Raw genomic sequence first — 19,459 nt, 5'->3', positions numbered from 1 at the left:
AAAGTTGATCAAATCTGTAACAATAGACAATAGAGACAGCAGAATGTTACCTGACCACGTCCTGTCCATGAATGTGCAGTGGGTGTTGCTGGTAATGGCCAAACACTTCAAACACAATTGGCTTGGTCTTTATGTACTCAATAAAGGACTCCGTCACCTCCACTGAGATCTGGATTAGAAAGGAGGAGAAATAAGTTCACAACATCTTTCACATTTGCCTAACAACGTGTAAAGTATTTCTTCCAAATTATACATGCAAATATTGTTTTTATAATTTTATATTTTGTCAAGAAAATGAACAACAAATATGATAATAAATGAATATGAAAATGAATAAATATGATAATAAATGAATGTGAAAATGAATAAATATGATAATAAATAAATATGAAAATGAATTAATATGATAATGTATAAATATGATAATAAATGAATATGAAAATGAATAAATATGATAATAAATAGGAAAATAAAATACAAATAATATAAGTGAATATGAAAATGTATAAATGTGATAAATGAATATAAAAATGAGTAAATATGATAATAAATGAATATGAAAAAGAATAATTATGACAATAAATGAATATGAAAATGAATAAATATGATAATAAGTGAATATGAAAATGTATAAATATGATAATAAGTGAATATGAAAATGTATAAATATGATAATAAATGAATATGAAAATGTATAAATATGATAATAAATGAATATGAAAATGTATAAATATGATAATAAATGAATATGAAAATGTATAAATATGATAAAGGAATATGAAAATGAATAAATATAATAATAAAGGAAAATGAAAATGAATAAATATGATAATAAGTGAATATGAAAATGTATAAATATGATAATAAATGAATATGAAAATGTATAAATATGATAAAGGAATATGAAAATGAATAAATATAATAATAAAGGAAAATGAAAATGAATAAATATGATAATAAGTGAATATGAAAATGTATAAATATGATAATAAATGAATATGAAAATGTATAAATATGATAAAGGAATATGAAAATGAATAAATATAATAATAAAGGAAAATGAAAATGAATAAATATGATAATAAGTGAATATGAAAATGTATAAATATGATAATAAGTGAATATGAAAATGTATAAATATGATAATAAATGAATATGAAAATAAATAAATATGATAATAAGTGAATATGAAAATGTATAAATATGATAATAAATGAATATGAAAATGAATAAATATGATAATAAGTGAATATGAAAATGAATAAATATGATAATAAATGAATATAAAAATGAATAAATATGATAATAAGTGAATATGAAAATGAATAAATATGATAATAAATGAATATGAAAATAAATAAATATGATAATAAGTGAATATGAAAATGTATAAATATGATAATAAATGAATATGAAAATACAAATAATATAAGTGAATATGAAAATATATAAATGTGGTAAATGAATATAAAAATGAGTAAATATGATAATAAATGAATATGAAAATGAATAAATATAATAAATGAATATAAAAATGAATAACAAATATTATAATTAGTGAATATGAAAATGAATAAATATGATAAATGATTATAAAAATGAATAAAAAACATTATAATTAGTGAATATGAAAATGAATAACAAACATGATAATAAATGAATATGAATCCAAACCTTTTAATATTTTCTTTTTCATAGACATATATACACATTTAGCCTGATAAAATATGTCATTGAGGAGTCTCTAATAACAGCTCAAGTCTGGTTATGCCACCATAGTGTTCAAGGCATTTCTGTCTGTTTTCAGCACTCACATTCTGTACGTGGTAAAAGCCCAGCGGGGCTCCTCTGCCGGTGTTCTTCAGAGGCTCAGTGCTGAACGCCTCATCGTGACGGTGGAGGAAACTGTTGGCAGCAGGAGACAGGATTACGGAGAGAAGCGTGACTCTGCGTTTGTGTGTGTGCGTGAATAAAGAGCAGTGAAGCGGTTGCGATGGCGACAGGCTGACTCACTTGAACTGGCAGAAGATGTCTGCGTATTCAGCCGGAATGCCGCTCGCCTGCAGAACGGTGACGCGAAAAGTGAAAATGCTGCCCACTTCCAGATGCTCTGCCAAACCGTCACCCAGTTTTGTGTCCACATTCCCAAGCTTCAGGTCTTTTAGACAGAAAAGCGCATGAGTTAATAATATACAAAGGTTTAGATGATTTTATGTTAATGTTTCACTAGTTACAATTGCTATTATTCAATAGAGCCATCTAATCCTTTAAAAATATCCCCAAACCCATTTCTACTGAACGAATGATTAAATTAATTTATTAATTGTTTTAAATTTTCTTATAAATTATGCGATTATGCGACTAATTTCTTATAAATTAGTTATAAAATGATTCTACATGTTTTGTAGAAAATGTATTACTTTATTACTTTAATTAAATGATGTATTACTTAAATTAAATTACATTAAATTAAAATTAATAAATCTAAAAGTAGTTTTTTCTTAAAAAAAAACAAAAAAAACAAGTAGAACCATTTTATTATACAAAATTATAAATAGATAAATATTTATACGAATTTAAAGTAAATTATAGCTCTTATTAATCTTAAATTATATATATCTCTTAAGTCATAAATGCATAATTTATTAAATATGAAATATAAAAATAATTTATTAAATTAGAAAAGTATTAGAAATGTCTCTTTTTTGGAAGCATAGAAAAGTTAAAAGAGTTGAAAATTGTAATCTGGTATTTCATAACAAATTTGTAGAAGGAAAATCTATATTTAACTTAAATCAAATTACAGATCTATGCTAATAAACACACATTTATTTATTACATTACATTTATCTTTCTCCAGAAGAATAAATATTTTAAATAAAACTTCCTTGCTCTGTTAAACATCATTTGGGAAATATTTAAAAAAGAAAAACAAATTCAAAGAGGGGGTAATAATTCTGACTTCAACTGTATATTTCAATTAATATAGACAGCGATATAGACATGTTTTTACCAAAACTAATATTGGATTTTTTTTTTATTGCGTGAGCGTGTAAAGCTATATAGTTTGCACAAAGAAATTATGAGGTTCTTTTCTAAATAAGTTGTTACCACCCCATTTAGAGCATCATTATGGGCATTTGACATTATAACTAACGTGGTTCAACAGAGAAACTATGGTTTTGGGGAAACATTCGTCACTACATCGTTCTTTTCCCCAAACGATGCATCGTACTATGATAGTTCAGCCGCAAGTTACGTCGTTGTTTGGGAAATGCACCCCTGGTTGACAATTATTTGATATTATGTCACATTTTAATAAGCATTATAAATGTGTTTCAGTGGTCTCTGTACCCCTCTCACTGACCAGTTCAAACCTGCTAGAACAATCAGTTTTGTCCGAGAGCTTTCGGGTCACTGATCCAGTGTAAATCAAACTGGGCATACCACAACGCAACAGAATAGTCTGTGAGTGTAAGCATTTCCTTTCAGTCGGCCTGAACATTTAGTTGCATCCACACTCACCCATTTCATTGATTCTGTTCATCTCCTCTGAAGGCGTGATGACCTCTGAACTCTGACCTTGACCTTCCACAATGCGCAGCTCCTCCAGAGAGAGACCAGAGCGGGTCATGGCCACTGAGGTGAAGTCATTCTGAATGGGGAAAGTGTACAAGGGGGAAAAAATTAAATAAAAGGCAGCAATCAACTAAATGCCTCAACTTAATCCTTGTGGAAACTATCAAGGTCAGTTTTAAAACTTTCAATCTTAGCAATTTTGTTTGGTTTTAAAAAAAGAGACATACAGTTAAAGGCCAAATTATTAGCCCTCCTATGAAATTTTTGCTATTTTTCAAATATTTTAAGCGCTTCTAAAAGGAGAGATGTGTTTCAACACACTTTTAAACATAAGTTTTAATAACCTATTTGACAAACAATAATGAGAAAAGGACTCTGCCATGATGACAGTACATAATATCCCTAGGGTGCGAATTACAGGTGGGTTTAATTAATGATTGACCTTCTTGAAGGATGTGAAAACAACATGTATGGGGGGAGGGTGGGGGGTATGGTCAGTCCTCTAAATAGTAAAAAATGGTTTGCTCTGATTGGCATCTTAAATACTAATATTACTAATTAAATAATAGATAATATAAATATACACATGACCACCCCTATAATGGATTATACCACTGTGAATGCATAATCACGTCAATTAATCTAAGCTGATAGATGTGGTAAATGTTCATTTTCTTGTTTGTTTCTACATATAGCCTAAAAGTAAAGTAAAATTAATGGATAATTTGACCTACAGTAACCTACAGTAAATAGCTAATCACTAGATATTGTAGGTCAGAATACACAAACTATCTCACAAAACACATAATTAAATATGTTGCATTAATCAAACAGATGTCATTTAATTTGATTCACCAAAGCATGTGTTACACAAATAAACATAACTGAAAAAGTTGACCCCCTGAAAGTCAATGTATAATTCGCACCTTAAATATCCCTAACATGTTTTCAACAAGAAGAACATTTTCCTGGAACAACATTCCAATTAGCCAATCAGAATTAGTGGATACATTTACCGTTTAGGTTTAATTTAATTTCTGCACTTCTAGATGATTGTTTCCAACTATTATTCCCCTCTGACTTTGGAAATAATTTACAGTTATGATTGGGTTTAGGGGTAGAGAACAGATTAGATTAGATTTTTGCACATAAATGATTTTCCATGTCGGCACCAATGGCATAGTGGTTAAGTGCGCTGCCATATAGCAGCACCAAAGTGCTACACTGTTCTATCCATTAAAGGTAAAAAAAAAATAAAATAAATAAAAAATATTATTTAAAAAAAAATAAATAAAAAAAATAATTAAAAAAATAAATAAAAAAAATAATTAAAAAAATAAATAAAAAAAATTAAAAAAATCAACATAGATGTTAATCTAGGATCACAAAATCAGATCATACTTGGCAAAATCATGGCGTGTACATAATAATCACCTGGGTTAATTAGGTTAACTAGGCAAGTTAAGTTCATCAAGGAAGTCATTGGATAACAGTGGTTTGTTCTGTGGCCATTGGAAAGAAATAATGACTTCTAATATTACTAGGGCGTATTAGTAATAGTAATATTAATTAGTACTAGTAATATTACTAGGGCGACGCAGTGGCGCAGAGGGTAGCACTGTCACCTCACAGCAAGAAGGTCGCTGGTTCAAGTTTGTGGAGTTTGCATGTTTGTGGAGTTTGCATGTTCTCCCCGTGTTGGCGTGGGTTTCCTCCAGGTGCTCCAGTTTCCCCCACAACTCCAAAGACATGTGCTATAGGTGAATTGGGTAAGCTAAATTGTCCGTAGCGTATGTGAATCAGTGTGTATGGGTGTTTCCCAGTGATGGGTTTCAGCTAGAAGGATACATTGGCGGTTCATTCCGCTGTGGCAACCCCTGATTAATAATGATACTAAGCCGAAAAGAAAAATGAATGAATGAATGAATGAATATTAACACTAATACTAACCCTAAAAGTACTTAGTTTTATAAACTGCTTTTCTTTCTTCCAATCTAAAAGAAATAAGATTTTCTCCAAACAAAAAATATATAATAGCAAAATACTCTGATAAACATCACTTGGGAGGTATATAAAACAAGATTTACAATTTCACAGGAGGGCTGATAATTTAATCTTCAACATTGTATACATAACCACTGTAAATGATTTTTGTAAATTACACAGTATTTAACTGTATATGAACTTAACTTTACTGTAGGACAGTTTTGCAGAATTTTACTTATCTTAAAGTTGCATTGTGAAAATGGCTATTTTTTTTACAGTAAAGATATACAATACTGTAAATAAACATACAGAAAGATAAATGGCGCTGTAAATGTAAACAGTATTTTGCTGTAAATGATTTACAGTAAGTTACTGTAGATTCTACAGGAAATCGTTAACAGTGTATAAATACATTTGTGTGCGCATATTTTATTACATTAAAATGCTAATAATAAAAAAGTCTCATGCCTGAGTGACTGACTTACCTTTTTAAAATACTCATTATCGAAGGAAATCTTAGCAGTTCCCGACTGGCGCACACCAGACCCATAATCAGGAGCCTCTTCATCAGCTACAAAAACACAGACATCAATGATTAAAAAAAACAACTCATACCACAGATCTGTAGAAAAACTATCATCAAGGGAGGATGTCTTGTTGATAAAGTACATCAGGCTGATATCAACACTGCTTAATTAAATCTGAGTCGAGTCGTAATGAATTCACTAATAGACAGCCTTGCTCACCGGCGATGGCCTGGACCCCCACACGCAGAAATCCTCGCACATCCCCCTTCTCTGTCACTACAGCGACTCGATGCACCAGAGGAACAGGGTACAGCAGGTTACTCAGGTACACGAAGGCTCTGGTGGAAAACAAACCACAATTATGGCACTGCCAAGCATACACACTCAGGACATGATTATTAAAAAAAAAAAAAAACATTTTAGTATAGAGAGTTCAGGTTATGCTAAACACTAGAACCGCCACAGGGTCGAATTACCCATAGCTGCTTTTAAAATGTAGAGAAAAGAACTCCAATTGAATAAGCAAGTCTCATTTTTCCTACCCTGTTGTTAAATATCACGTGAAGTGCTTTGAAATGTGTATTTTTTTTGGATGCTTGACGTAATCTTTACTGAAAAACGACGACAGGGCAGGACATGTAGTAGCTCCTTCCCTTTTTAAAAAACAGCCAGTAACTTCACGATTTTTATCACAGATCTGCTAGTGAGAGCGGTTGAGATCAAGCACATCAAAAGAGAAGCATATTGAAGTGGGCAGAACATGTCAGATACTGAGCAGGGGTGGCCAAACTTTTTCTTATGAAGGCCCAAAAACCTAACTTGATTGAGACTAGTGGGCTGAAAGTAAATATAGTTGCCATGGGTAAATTCTTAATTTTATTTATAATTTTTAAAAAATGACTAGAAAACATTGTTTTATATTAACTAATACAGTAATCTTTTTTACATTTAATAATGAACTTACTACAGTAAAAACAAGTTAATTTATAACAGAATTACACTGTTTTTTGCCTTGATTTGCTTCTGCATAGTCCTCTATCTGTCAAGTGACAGTATTTTTAAAAAATCAGATTCATTTACAACATTTAATTGAAACATTTGATTTCAGTTTGCTTTTTTGTAGCTCAGCAATAAAACTAACAAAAAGGGTAATTTCGAATTAGAAATGACAATCTCTGTGTTAAAGGCACTCGCCCAACCCTCTTCATCATTCTCACTCTCCTCTCAGATGGGATGGTGGGCCAAATCAATACTTTACAATGGGCCAACTTTGGCCCGTGGATGCTACTTTGGGCATCTCTGCTATAGAGCATTTGATGAGAAACTGAAGAATGAGGTTGTGTTAAAAAAAAAAATCGAAAGTACAAGCTTTGGATGTTTATATCTTCTTAAAGCGAGTTGTCACCTTTTTAGGAGCACACTGGCTTTTTAAAGATCTCTTTAAGACTAACATACTGATACTAACATCTAAAACACTTAATTTAATTTCACAGGATATTTAAAATAGTCTAAATAAAACCAGTTTGAAAACAGAGAATTTTTACCTAGAAGCAGCAGCAGGTCAAATGTACATATATAAACGATTTATTTTTGCACCACTTCTTTATTATCATTCTTTGTACCTAAGCAACACCTTTCACTCAGTGAAGTAAAATACCATTAATCATTTTCAGTAACAGAGGATAAAATAAGGCGATTTACGCATACCAAATGGATATTAGTGGCACTAAATAAAATGAGTGATGGTGGATTGCTATCATAAGTGATCAAAGTTGATGACTAAATCATGTTATCACTCTATACATTAATTTGTAAAGACACAAAAGACAGTGTGAATGTGGTGAGATAACACATTTTTGCTATATTAAAACAGTAGTGGGTCAATTGTACCTAATGGCAGTTTTAGGTAAAAAGACAGTTCACCTATAATTTTACTTATTATTTACTCACCAAGTGGTTCCAAACCTTTACATTTTTACTTTTGAGTATGAGAGAAACTTGTTTGAAGAATTTGTAAAACTTGTAGCCATTAATATAAACAGTTAAACAGAAAAAAAACTATGGAAGTCAATGGCTACTGGTTTCCAGCATTCTTCAAAATATCTTCTTTTGTGATCAACACAACAAAGAAACTCAAACAGGTTTGGAGGGCGAGTAAATGATGTTAGAATTCTCATTTACGGGTGTACTATCCTTTTAAAAACAGCCAAGCAGTGTGACGTTTGTTTACTCTCCATTACCCCTGATGAACACGATGGTGTTCATCATGAGAGTATAATGGATATGATGTGTCAGACACCCTTTGCAAACAGCTGACTCAAACAACACACTTAACAACAAATGAAAAAAGGACAAATAAATGATATATGGACACATAACAGAAAAAAGGATTGTTTTTGTACAAGAGAGACTGTATGAGAAGAAGCTATCATTTCAGTGGCTAGGGGGCACACACAGTCTGGATTTGAGAAGTGTTTTGCAGTCTGAGCTCTCCTCCTCCTCCTCCTGTGGGCAGACGGCAAACTCAAGGCCAAGATGGAGGAGAGCTATCAGTGCAGCGCATCAGTGAAGTCACAATGACGCAGGTCCATTTACGCCTCTGCACTGATTCAGAATATGCTGCTTCTCTCCTGTCATTCTCTCTGGTACAACTGACTGATAAATAACAGCTCTTACAATGAATACAAAAGGAAACAATACAGATCAAAAGGAAATTTAACAAACAGAAATTTAATAAGTTTAATATAAATCACAATAAATAAATAAAACCAGGGCTGTCAATCAAAGTTAATCTGTTTTAATAAGCTGTTACATAGCACATTTGTATAAATCAAGCTTCAAATTTTGAGAGAAAATTCAGTTTTCAAGAATCTCACAGTCACACAAATGTGTATTTGTTTCGCAGTCATTAGAGAATGGCCTTCTTTAATGGAGAATTAATTTATGAACCCAGATGGATTGTTTAAAAGAGGTAACATGCATTCTGGTGTTTAGAAATTCAATTAACATGTAGACAATGTGCAAAATCTCATTCACAAAAATGTTAATGTGAACCCCAGCAAAGAACAAATGCTCCTGCTAGAAGCTGTGTGTATGTAAGATATACTTAATAAGGTGTTTTTTTGAAAATGATTTTAGCTTTAAATTAGCATATATTTGCATTTCTTTGCTTGCACAGAAAGCAACTGTTGGTTCTCTAGATTTGCCATTGATAGGAACGTGTTTTCAGTATTTATTTATTTCAATTTTAGCCTCAATTTAGCCTTCAATTTTAGTGCTCACATGGTTGCCCACTGAAGCTAAGCAAGGCTGTGCCCGGTCAGTACCTAGATGGGAGACCACATGGGAAAGCTAGGTTGTTGCGAGAAGTGCTGTTAGTGAGGCCAGCAGGGGGCACTCAACCTGTGGTCTGTGTGGGTCCTAATGCCCCAGTATAATGAAGGGGACTATATACTGCTCAGTGAGTGCCGTCTTTCTGATCAGACATTAAACCGAGGTCCTGACTCTTTGTGGTCGTTAAAAATCCCCGGATGTCCTTCGAATAGATTAGGGGTTCAACCCTGGCATCCTGGCCAAATTTGCCCACTGGCCTCTGTCCATCATGGCCTCCCAACCAGCCCCATATTATAATTGGCTTCATCAATCAGCTGGTGTGTGGTGTGCGGTCTGGCGCAATATGGCTGCCGTCCTGTCATCCAGGTGGATGCTGCACACTGGTGGTGGATAAGGAGATTACCCCCAATGTGTTAAGCGCTTTGAGTGTCCAGAAAAGCGCTATATAAATGTAAGGAATTATTATTACTTTTATTATTATTAATTCTTTTCTTTCAAACATGTACCGCTAAACTGCGAAATCTGAAAGCTTTGAAGTTTTTGAGTATCAGCAGTGCATTTTAACCAGCTTTTGCACTATATGGGACTAAATAGTGTAACACATTTCAATCGACTGACAGCCTGATGAAAATAAATACAATGAATGAAAACAAACACAAATCTGTGCTAATGTTTAGACAACTGATGTTAAATCAAACCAGACAGATGGGGGTTAAATGGAAATTTTGGGGAACTGGAGGAAGTGTCTGGTGTAGTAGTGTGGGCTGCTTCAGATCTGCCTTCAGAGCTAGAACATGAATTCATTTCATTACATTTAAAAGGGTCCAGTTATGCACCTTTTTACCAGATGTTAGGCAAAAACACTGTTTTGTATGCGTCTCTTTAAATGCAAATGTGCTGCTTCTCCCATCCTTTTCTAAAAGCGGTCGGTGTGCTTTAGATACTCCGACAACAGCAAACAACATCTAAAATGCCTTGCATTTTAAAACATTGTGCAATTATTTCTGATTTCTTTAGCATCAGCTGTAAATACACAAGATTTTGTCAAACGACACTCGTATTGTTTTATTATTTAAATTTATGATAGAGTAAATCTACAGTTGAGATTTTCGAGCGAGTTCAGAAACAGTGTTTACTGCTCCTTTCTAAACGGGCTTTGTAACTCTGTAGATATTTAACGCTCAAACAGCAACATTATGCTTTAAACGTATGTGAAAGTGTAAAAATAACATAACAGGACCCCTTTAATAATATACCCAAATAATCTTTAGGACATGAAGCTAAAAATGAACAGCCACACAACTCTCTCCATCACTCATTCTCTCTCCTGCCCTCATCTTTTAGGTTTCTCCTGAGCAGTGGCCACCACCAACCTGCCCACTAGGATGAACCATGGGGAACGATCATAGAAGGGGTCCTGGCCATCACTGAAGATGTCCGAGCCCTCCTCAGTTCCAGCATCTGAGCTGGTGTCGTCCACAAAAGCCTCGTCATCCATGAAGTCCTCCATCTCGCTCTGTCGCTCATCGGCCAGCTCAGTGATCTCCGAATCAGTGGTGGAGAAGGTGGGCGATGGTGTGCGGTCGGCCAGACGCTCGTTCACACAGCCATGAAAAATAGGTGAGCTAAAAAAAGGTGTGTGGGTATGATGCAGGCACAAGTAAAGAGTACTGGATTATTTATATACCCCACATTCAAGGCCTGTGACTTTATACATAAAACAGACAATACACATTGCATGTGCATAAATAATTGCTCATTTTTTACTCAATGCAATAAACATTCTAGGTTTCTACATCTTAAGAGGCACAAATTGTTCTAATGTTGATTATGAAAATAAAACATGGAGGAAAAATAAAAATCACAAAATTAATGTGAAAATGTTTACAATGTGCACAAAGGAACAAAATTAAAAAGCAAACTACAAATCAAATGAATGCGATAAATGGTTTCAACAATGATAAATGAATGAAAAAACATACAGTAAACAAATAAATAAACACTCCATCAGTAAACAGTGAAACCTTAGCACACAATGACTGGGATAACAATGCAAAAATCAAAGACACAGATAATAAAATAAGAATAAAAATGATGATTAAAAGAAAATAACAGCAAACATGACTGAATAAAAATGTCATGAATGATTTATGGGCTCCAATTTTCACAAAAGTGCAAGTCTTTTAAAAACCAACAACATATTCTTTATTAACCAAGACAAATATTAAGTTCAAACCAAACTAAACTTCAATGTGTAATGTTAGACAAATAATTAATAACCTGCCCAATCATATCTCAAGCAATAAATGACTACCATACCTCCCAACCAGCTTAAACCAATGAAAGCGGTCATAGAACGGGTCACTGCCGGTCAAAGCACCCTCCCCATCATCTCCCTGATTGGACGAGGCCATTTCGCCAGCACGGTCGTACATCTCTCTCATCTGGTCCAGCCTCTGCCTGAAGAACATGACAAATCAACATCTTATGTTAGGGAAAGTTTGTCATTTCTTTTCTAAACTCAAATCAGTTGTGTGTTATAGTTTCTAAATGTAATATTCTTTCAGATTTACATGGGAACATGAAGAAATTGGAGCATTCTGAGGTGCTAGTCTACAATTTTATTATTATCTAATTGGGAAATTTTCTCTAGAAAGAAAGAAAATTGAGGGCCATTTTTCGTCAAATAAGTCTATCTTCTTCCATTTTTACTGTAACTTTATCAAGGAGAAACTGGAACAAAAATTATGGGATATTTAGCAGAATGGAGGCTTGATTCCATCTTCATAAATAAAAACAAACTCAAATGTAGGCCATTATACATAACAGTTCCTTTAATAACAGAACTACTTTGTGTTCAATTGGAAAATGAATGAATTGGGAACAGTTTTTTTGGGGAAGCCATGCTAATTGGTTTCAAATGCCACAGTGAGAAAGCAATTACAGTCTAAACTGCACTTTTAAAACCATTTAAATATAAAAAAAAAAACAGTAACACTTTAATTTGATGGTGCATTTGAGTATAAGTAGACTGTCTTCTTAATATCTGTTGATACTGCTCCTTCAACAGACAGACTATTCTTAACTGACTATAAGAAACTTTGCTAGTACATGTCAACTTACACTAACCCTAACCCCAACCTAACAGTCTACTTATAATCTAATGAGAATTAGTTAGCATGTAGATGCAATGTAACTTAAATTCAACAAACGGACCATCAAAATAAAGTATGACCAAAAAACCTATACTTCTGGAATTTCCAAGTGGATTGTTTCCCAGTAATAATTACAGAAGAAATAAAAGACTTCTGTTTTTAACCAGCCTGAGGCTTACTTCAGCTTCTCCAGGGACCAGTAGTGAGTGGCTCCATTCTTCAGGTCCTGAACCTCCACAGCCACCACTGTTCTCGGAAAAGGCCTGGCGTCTCGCTCTTTCTCCGGCTCTGGAGGCAGCAGCTCCGGAGGCAGTGGAGAATAGAGGGTGTCTGTGAGCAAGACAAACTGGAACTGGACCTACAAATGAATCATGAAAATGAGACAAAGGCATGAACAAGAATGAAAGATGTGAGCTGATGACTAAGACTGTAGGGTTCAGCCCTCACTGTTGACATCTGCTACTGTTTCTGGAGACTGAAATAATCTAATGTAGCTCAATACAAAAGACTTCCACTCTCTACTGGAAATTTAGAAAATTGCCCCTGCCCCTGTTGAAGCTATGAAGAAGGGATAACAAATCAAAAGAGAAGAGTTTCTACAGTAAGACTCAACAGCAGGAGTCTTTATGAAGTTTTACACTTAGAAACTGAAAAAACAGACATAAACAAACAAACGTGGAGCATTCAAAGGAACTAATGAAACTGTAAAGCAAGTTTTGGAAGGTAGGGTTCAATACAGATTCAGCTTGGTTTTTTTTTTGTTTGTTTTTTTGCATGGCTTGGTTTGCATTTCCACTGCAGTTTAGTGCTGCTTAAGATGGAATTATCACCTCAGCTGTAATGTCATTTCCTACAAAAATATTACTTTACGTATTGTCTCATCAAGGTGATCCCATCCATCAGCTCCTTGGCTAACAACAAAAGGAACGTCTGGACCTCTTCTACTGACAATGTGTCGTTCAGGTATCTTTTTTCGTTTAGTCATGTGAACCAACAATACACCAGTGGCTGCTGCTGACTATTTAAAGTCTTGTGTTGCAAATCAAATGATACTGGTGTGTTTACGTCACATTTGGTAATGGAACAGCATGGTATGGTATATCTTCTTAACATTAATGAGCCACTTGTTAAAAGCAAAACTAGCAAAGCACCACAGATCTGTCAGAAAATAGGTCCTAAAATGGTTTTAGAGGCTATTCCTGGGAATGTTACCTGTATATGGTATTCCCATTGTTAAATCCTCAAACAACATATCTACAGTATGGTGATGTATTAAAACAATTTAATAATTCCCTACTTTCAGTAACTGTAACTGAATGTTTTTCAATGTATTCACATGAGATCATTAATAAGGACCAATCCCAATTCTACCCCTTAGCCCATCCCCTTACCTGTCCCAATTCTCTTTAGCTTGAAGGGGTAGGGCTAAGGGGAAGGGCTATTTAGCTCTTGAAACTTGAGGTTTTTCAGAACCACACTCGAAACCAAAGGGTAAGAAAATTTCCCAGAATTCACCATCTACAACGACAGCATGGCTGCACACGGATGTAAGGAAAAGCACAAATTAGTTTTGCGTAGATGATGTATTCTTAGTATTTATTTGTCATTATTACAACAAACAGGCATTTGTTTTAATACAATGATAACGGCGTTCCTGTTTTACTGTCATGCTTTAAAAAAATAAATAAATAAAAACCGCAAAATTTCGCTATCTAAAATCCCTAATAATAACTCCTGTATAGCAGTCCCGCAACATTCTGTCACTCGATGACACTCGAATACCCTGTCAGAAAGGTGTAGTGGCTGGGAATTACCTTTTTAACAGTGTCTGCTATAATGTTAACGTTGTTTTTGTGTTTACATAGATGAATATGGCCATTGTGTAATGTTCAGTACAGGTAGATCTTATTGCCACATTATTTCGTTATGATAACATGATATGCCTTCAGTGATTTCCTGAAAATAAATACCAAAAATAATGCAACTGGAATAACTACAGCAGTTGTCATGACTTATGATGACATGTGCAGGTGCTGTAGTGCTGAAATGTCCCATTTCTTAGGGGTAAATTTTGAAGCCCTTCCCCTTCACACTGTTTCAAGGGCGAAGGAGAAGGGGTATAATAATAGAATTGGGATTGGGCCTAAATGACCTTTATTAAGTTTTTGATTAAAGGGTTTGTTTAACAAATAGCAATTACTACCCAGTAAAATAGTGTGGATATGCATACCAAATATATCACACAAATGCAAGCACACACACCGCTTATTATTTGGACTCTATGGAAGTTTGGTCAGGCTCCTTGGTTAAGATCTATTGCACTAAGCGTTTTGGCAGCAACTTGCAGTTTTTTTTTTGTTTTTTTTGCAGAGTTTCACATTATATTACGTTATATATACATTTTTTTATTACTGACAATGACATTGTTCATACACTCCAGTGCTATACCTTTTTCTTGAGCTCCACACTGATGGCATTGGCTTCTTTGAGGTACACAGCATTGCCCCACAGCTGGTCTCTAAGGGAGGTGAACTGGTGGTATCTCCACTTCCTGAAAGCCCACTGGGCCAGCTCATATTCATGCTGGGTCCAGGGCACTACAACAATACATAAACAACCGTCAAACACTACAAGGCAATGTTACACAGCGATTTTGAGAATCAAAACCGGGAAAAACACAAGCAAACATCATGAATATGTAGGGGTGTGGAGTCTTTAACAATTGTCCTCTGATTGTAGGGGTAGCTTTTGGTTGGGATGAGTAACATTGATTCAGACTTCACAAACAGTAGATGAACAAGTCAAAATTCAGATTCAAACTATTTTAATTGGCACAAATTACACTACCTTCATCCTCTTCCTCTTCTTCTTCCTCTTCATCGGGGGTCTCCGCAGCCAATGAACGAGTCTCCACCTGTTTCTGCAGCTCTTGTAGTCTACTCTCATACACCTTTGAGAAGGTTTGATGAAGACAGAAGACAGCAGACACAATCTTATCAGCACTACAGACACTTACCAAACCTTGCCCTTTACACCTGGTATTATGATTTGTTTTTGAGCACTGCCATTTGAAATTGTACGTTTAGGTTGATGGCAAAAAAAAAATGTAAAAGTTTGATCTTTTATTAACAGACTGCTTCTATTACAAACCTAAAGAGTTCAGTGTAATTTGAGCATAAATGAAAGGTTTTGCTCTGCGCATCAATTTTCAACATATCCTTGCACATTCACATTTAAAGCTTACTGTGTGCTTACTTTGCAATATTAGATCAAAAATATTTTTTATTATCACAAATATCTATATTTATTAATATCTGTACCACAAATAAAGACATCAGATGTAAAGAAGAATGATGTTCCTTATTTAATTGATCAGCAAATATGAAGTCTAAACAGGCTGTTGCGCTGGGTTCACATCAAATGTAAGGCACTGAGTCACTAGCTCTTTACTCAAAGGATGTTTTCACTAATTATTTTAATTAGTTTAATTATTAGAATTTGAGAGATAGATGCATTTGAGGCCAAATCTGCATGATCACAGCAAACTTGCTGTGCATTCTATGTCATTTACACTGTCTGATGAAAATTTGCCTGTACATGCATTTAAATTGATTTTGTATCTACTTGCGTGAATACTTGATTTAAGTTTTGGTGTCAACCAGGCATTAGAGAGATAAAGCTTGAAGAGGGTGATTGAACGTTGGATTTACCAACTGTGTGCCATTTGACTAGTACATAAAAATGGAAAAGGTTTTTAATTTCAACTGAATTAGGCTGAGGTTAAAGTATGCAGCACTAATTTAGCAAAAAATTCAAATAGATTTAGCTTTTTCTGAAAATGTGAGGTATTCTGAGTGGGATTTATGTGCCTTGTACAGCCTTACATAATTGATTCCACAGTTCAAAAGCTGCAGATACATGGTGAAGCTTATTGATACAATGTTTTGAAGATTTTATCATATCCATAACCTAAATATATGCAATATCAACAGATAATTTTGATGTTCTGCCATGGGGAGAATATATTTTTGATAACATTTACAAACATAAAACCCTGCACCCTTCCAGCTATTTAGATAACTTTAAAAAGGTCTGTTCCCAATTGCCTCATACAGAAGACATAGATCTGGTGCCAAAACTGTCTAGACATTTTACTACCGGAATACAACTGACATTTATAATAAACTCAAATAGTAAAAATAAGGCTTCAGGTAGACCACACTTTGCACTATAAGTGCCATTTAGTATGTGGTTTCACTAAAATGTAGCAATATTTAACATTTTCCTTACATTTAAACAGGATTTATCTGTCACACATACTGAACAGCTGAAAATCTAATTATAGCAGAAGTCCTATTTCACTTACGTTACAAGGCTGACTGCCTCTGTGCATCTAAAGCTGCAATATAATGAAATGGTCATGAAAAACCTACTAATAAACATCCAAGACATATGATTGCTATAATAGAAGTCATGTGGAGCATCACTGCATTTTAAACTTTTCTCCTTTATTTCAGTCACTGTATGAAATCGTGATATTCAACACAGTTCAAGATAACAGCAACATTAGTAAACCATCAGCACATTTTTGAGCATTGCAAGATTGTTGCAAAAAAAAAAAAACGCCCCATGAACAACATATTACTATACAGGGCCACATGGAGGCACTTGATATTACCATTGCATATAGATAAACACTGAACTGACAAGGGACAAACCTTTAAAAAGGGTAAAACGCATTGTCCATTTGACATTATACATTTCCTTAACTACTCTTGTGGTAGTTAAGAGTAGCTGGCAGCACCAAACAGTTTTGTTAGTATAGCATTTCTTACTGAATTGGGGAAATGGCATGTCTAGACTGTCGGTCAAAATATAGATGATCAACTTACACTTTCATTTATGTGCTACGCTGAAAGGTGAAATGTGTAATTTCTGCATGGGAGTTTCCAAAATATTGGAGCTTTCAAACACACCCCCTCCATTGGGCAGCAGGACAACCTATAGGCAGATTTCCATCTTACGTAAAGAGAATCTTTTTAAAGTTTGTAGAAGAAAAAAAATCCCAAATGCAAATTATATGCATTTAGATTAAGTTGTTAGAGTGACTGACTGTAGTATTGGAAATCTAGCATCCAACAGTAAACAAGGCAAGCATAAGGGAGACAGCGGATTAGAAATGTGAGCTTAAAATTTGCTACGTCAGTTTATTAGGCAAATGGATTTCCATCACCCATTATTAGCATTAACCTTAAGGTTGTCCAAAACCACCTCAAGCAAAGCGTAAAAACAGAGAATTGATAGATTTTTATTCATAATTTGGCATTTGCATGACTCGTTTCTCATACGATGCGTCAAAATGATGAAAAACCAACTACTGTTGCACAGAGATCACCTCAAGGTTTAACTTTTCAGAATAAAAATTACACATTTCACCATCAGTTCAGGGTCCTCCATCTTCAAGAAAGTAATCCAGTTTCAATAGTCATGAAATTAAAGAAAGAAATCCTTCTGAAAGGTACACAGTTGTGTTTTATACAAATATGCATTAGTATAATAAAACCCAGGGGTTTCAATAGAAATAAGGCAGTATTTCTGTCAACAAAAGTATTCAAGTTTTTTTTTTATTTCTATGAAGCAATGCTGAAGCATGGTTTTTGACCTGGTTGGCTAACACTTGGCTCTGGCCAAAGGAGATGACATGAAGAGGATTTCAGAACATGTGCTTTGGTAATACGCAGCTGGTTATGGGTCACACTTGGGTGCTGAGGCACACAGTGCATAATTATATCAAGGCTTAGGCAGGGAAATCACAGTGGCTTAAGTGAAAGGATGTACAACTACATTAACCCTACATAAATGTAATTGCTAGGAGTTTGCAAGACAAAAAAGCTGGTCAATTTAATCAAATGAGAAGTGCTTAGTGGCATTACACATATAAGTTGTGAATTCAAGTGATACTAAATAAGAAAACATACACCTGTCCAGCAAACTTGATTTGGCTTTTAAGGGTTTTCCTTTCCCTAAATACATGCTTCGAGTTTCAAAGTGAACCTCAGAAGCCATGGTAACAGCCCTGTTCGAAGTCCTTTCCAAGGGACATCTCTAGAGCTCTCTGTGGGCTTGCTTACCACACAGTGGTCACTCGAAAATAAATGCGATTCTAATCATGTTAAGATTGAGAAGAACAGCAGAGTGTTCTAGAACACTGACTCCATCCCGTGGGAACAGACTGTGCCCCCTATTGAGGATCAGAGTGCAGCAGGAACAATAGGTGCAAAGCATGCTCTGAAGCTCTTCTTTTACTGCGCTTCACAGAAACATTGCCTCTTTGGATGTGGTCGTTAGTGCAGAGTTGTTTGTATTCAAAATAAGGCAAAACCAAACTATAAAAGACAAAGTGGCAGTAATTTTGACAAAAAAAGAAACTTTTCTTATCGAACACAGAGGGTGGCATCTAGATCTTTCACATTAAAGGAGCAACGCAAATTCAGTATAAATCATAATGTTTTCTTCATATATTGCTATAATTTTATAGGTGCCAAGTACAGTGAGATAAATGCAATATGTTAATTACACATTAGTGAGTCAATAAGGCACTTTAAAAGCACTCCTTCATAATCGTTTACTTGTCTGCAGCTAGAGAAAGGCTTGCTGTGAGCCTTTATATTCAAACTATTTAATGGGAGAACCAACCCAAGGACCCGAGACTTCAAGAAATAAAACAATCTGCATAAAATGCAACAGTAAAAATGTAATTTGCATCTCCGACATGCATTTAGAAACATTCAAGAGGATAAAAGGTTGGCTATTAACCTTCCAGCATTTATTGAGTATGTTACCTTATGCACTTTCAATGCATAAATATCAGAATTGTAA

At 34.4% G+C, this 19,459-nt stretch overlaps 1 protein-coding gene across 8 annotated transcripts in view; it reads right to left on the bottom strand.

The window, feature by feature from the left end:
• The window catches only part of kif1b (kinesin family member 1B), a 113,815-nt gene that overhangs the window by 25,027 nt on the left and 69,329 nt on the right, over nucleotides 1-19,459 (bottom strand). For 6 of the 8 annotated variants that reach the window (XM_056448925.1, XM_056448928.1, XM_056448927.1 and 3 more), the window contains 11 exons: nucleotides 15,428-15,530; nucleotides 15,029-15,177; nucleotides 12,760-12,938; nucleotides 11,745-11,885; nucleotides 10,799-11,050; nucleotides 6,312-6,430; nucleotides 6,051-6,136; nucleotides 3,526-3,655; nucleotides 2,014-2,158; nucleotides 1,815-1,905; nucleotides 51-169 (listed from right to left, as the gene is read on the bottom strand). In XM_056448925.1, the coding sequence (XP_056304900.1) occupies nucleotides 51-169; nucleotides 1,815-1,905; nucleotides 2,014-2,158; nucleotides 3,526-3,655; nucleotides 6,051-6,136; nucleotides 6,312-6,430; nucleotides 10,799-11,050; nucleotides 11,745-11,885; nucleotides 12,760-12,938; nucleotides 15,029-15,177; nucleotides 15,428-15,530 (1,514 nt within the window). The remainder of the gene's footprint in view (nucleotides 1-50; nucleotides 170-1,814; nucleotides 1,906-2,013; nucleotides 2,159-3,525; nucleotides 3,656-6,050; nucleotides 6,137-6,311; nucleotides 6,431-10,798; nucleotides 11,051-11,744; nucleotides 11,886-12,759; nucleotides 12,939-15,028; nucleotides 15,178-15,427; nucleotides 15,531-19,459) is intronic. The other 2 variants (XM_056448931.1, XM_056448932.1) reach the window with 1 other exon arrangement.

This window comes from Danio aesculapii, chromosome 23 (genome assembly GCF_903798145.1).
Source record: "Danio aesculapii chromosome 23, fDanAes4.1, whole genome shotgun sequence".
NCBI lineage: Eukaryota > Metazoa > Chordata > Actinopteri > Cypriniformes > Danionidae > Danio > Danio aesculapii.
Note: the sequence above shows the minus strand (reverse complement) of the source record. Positions and strands in the feature narration are given on the sequence as shown.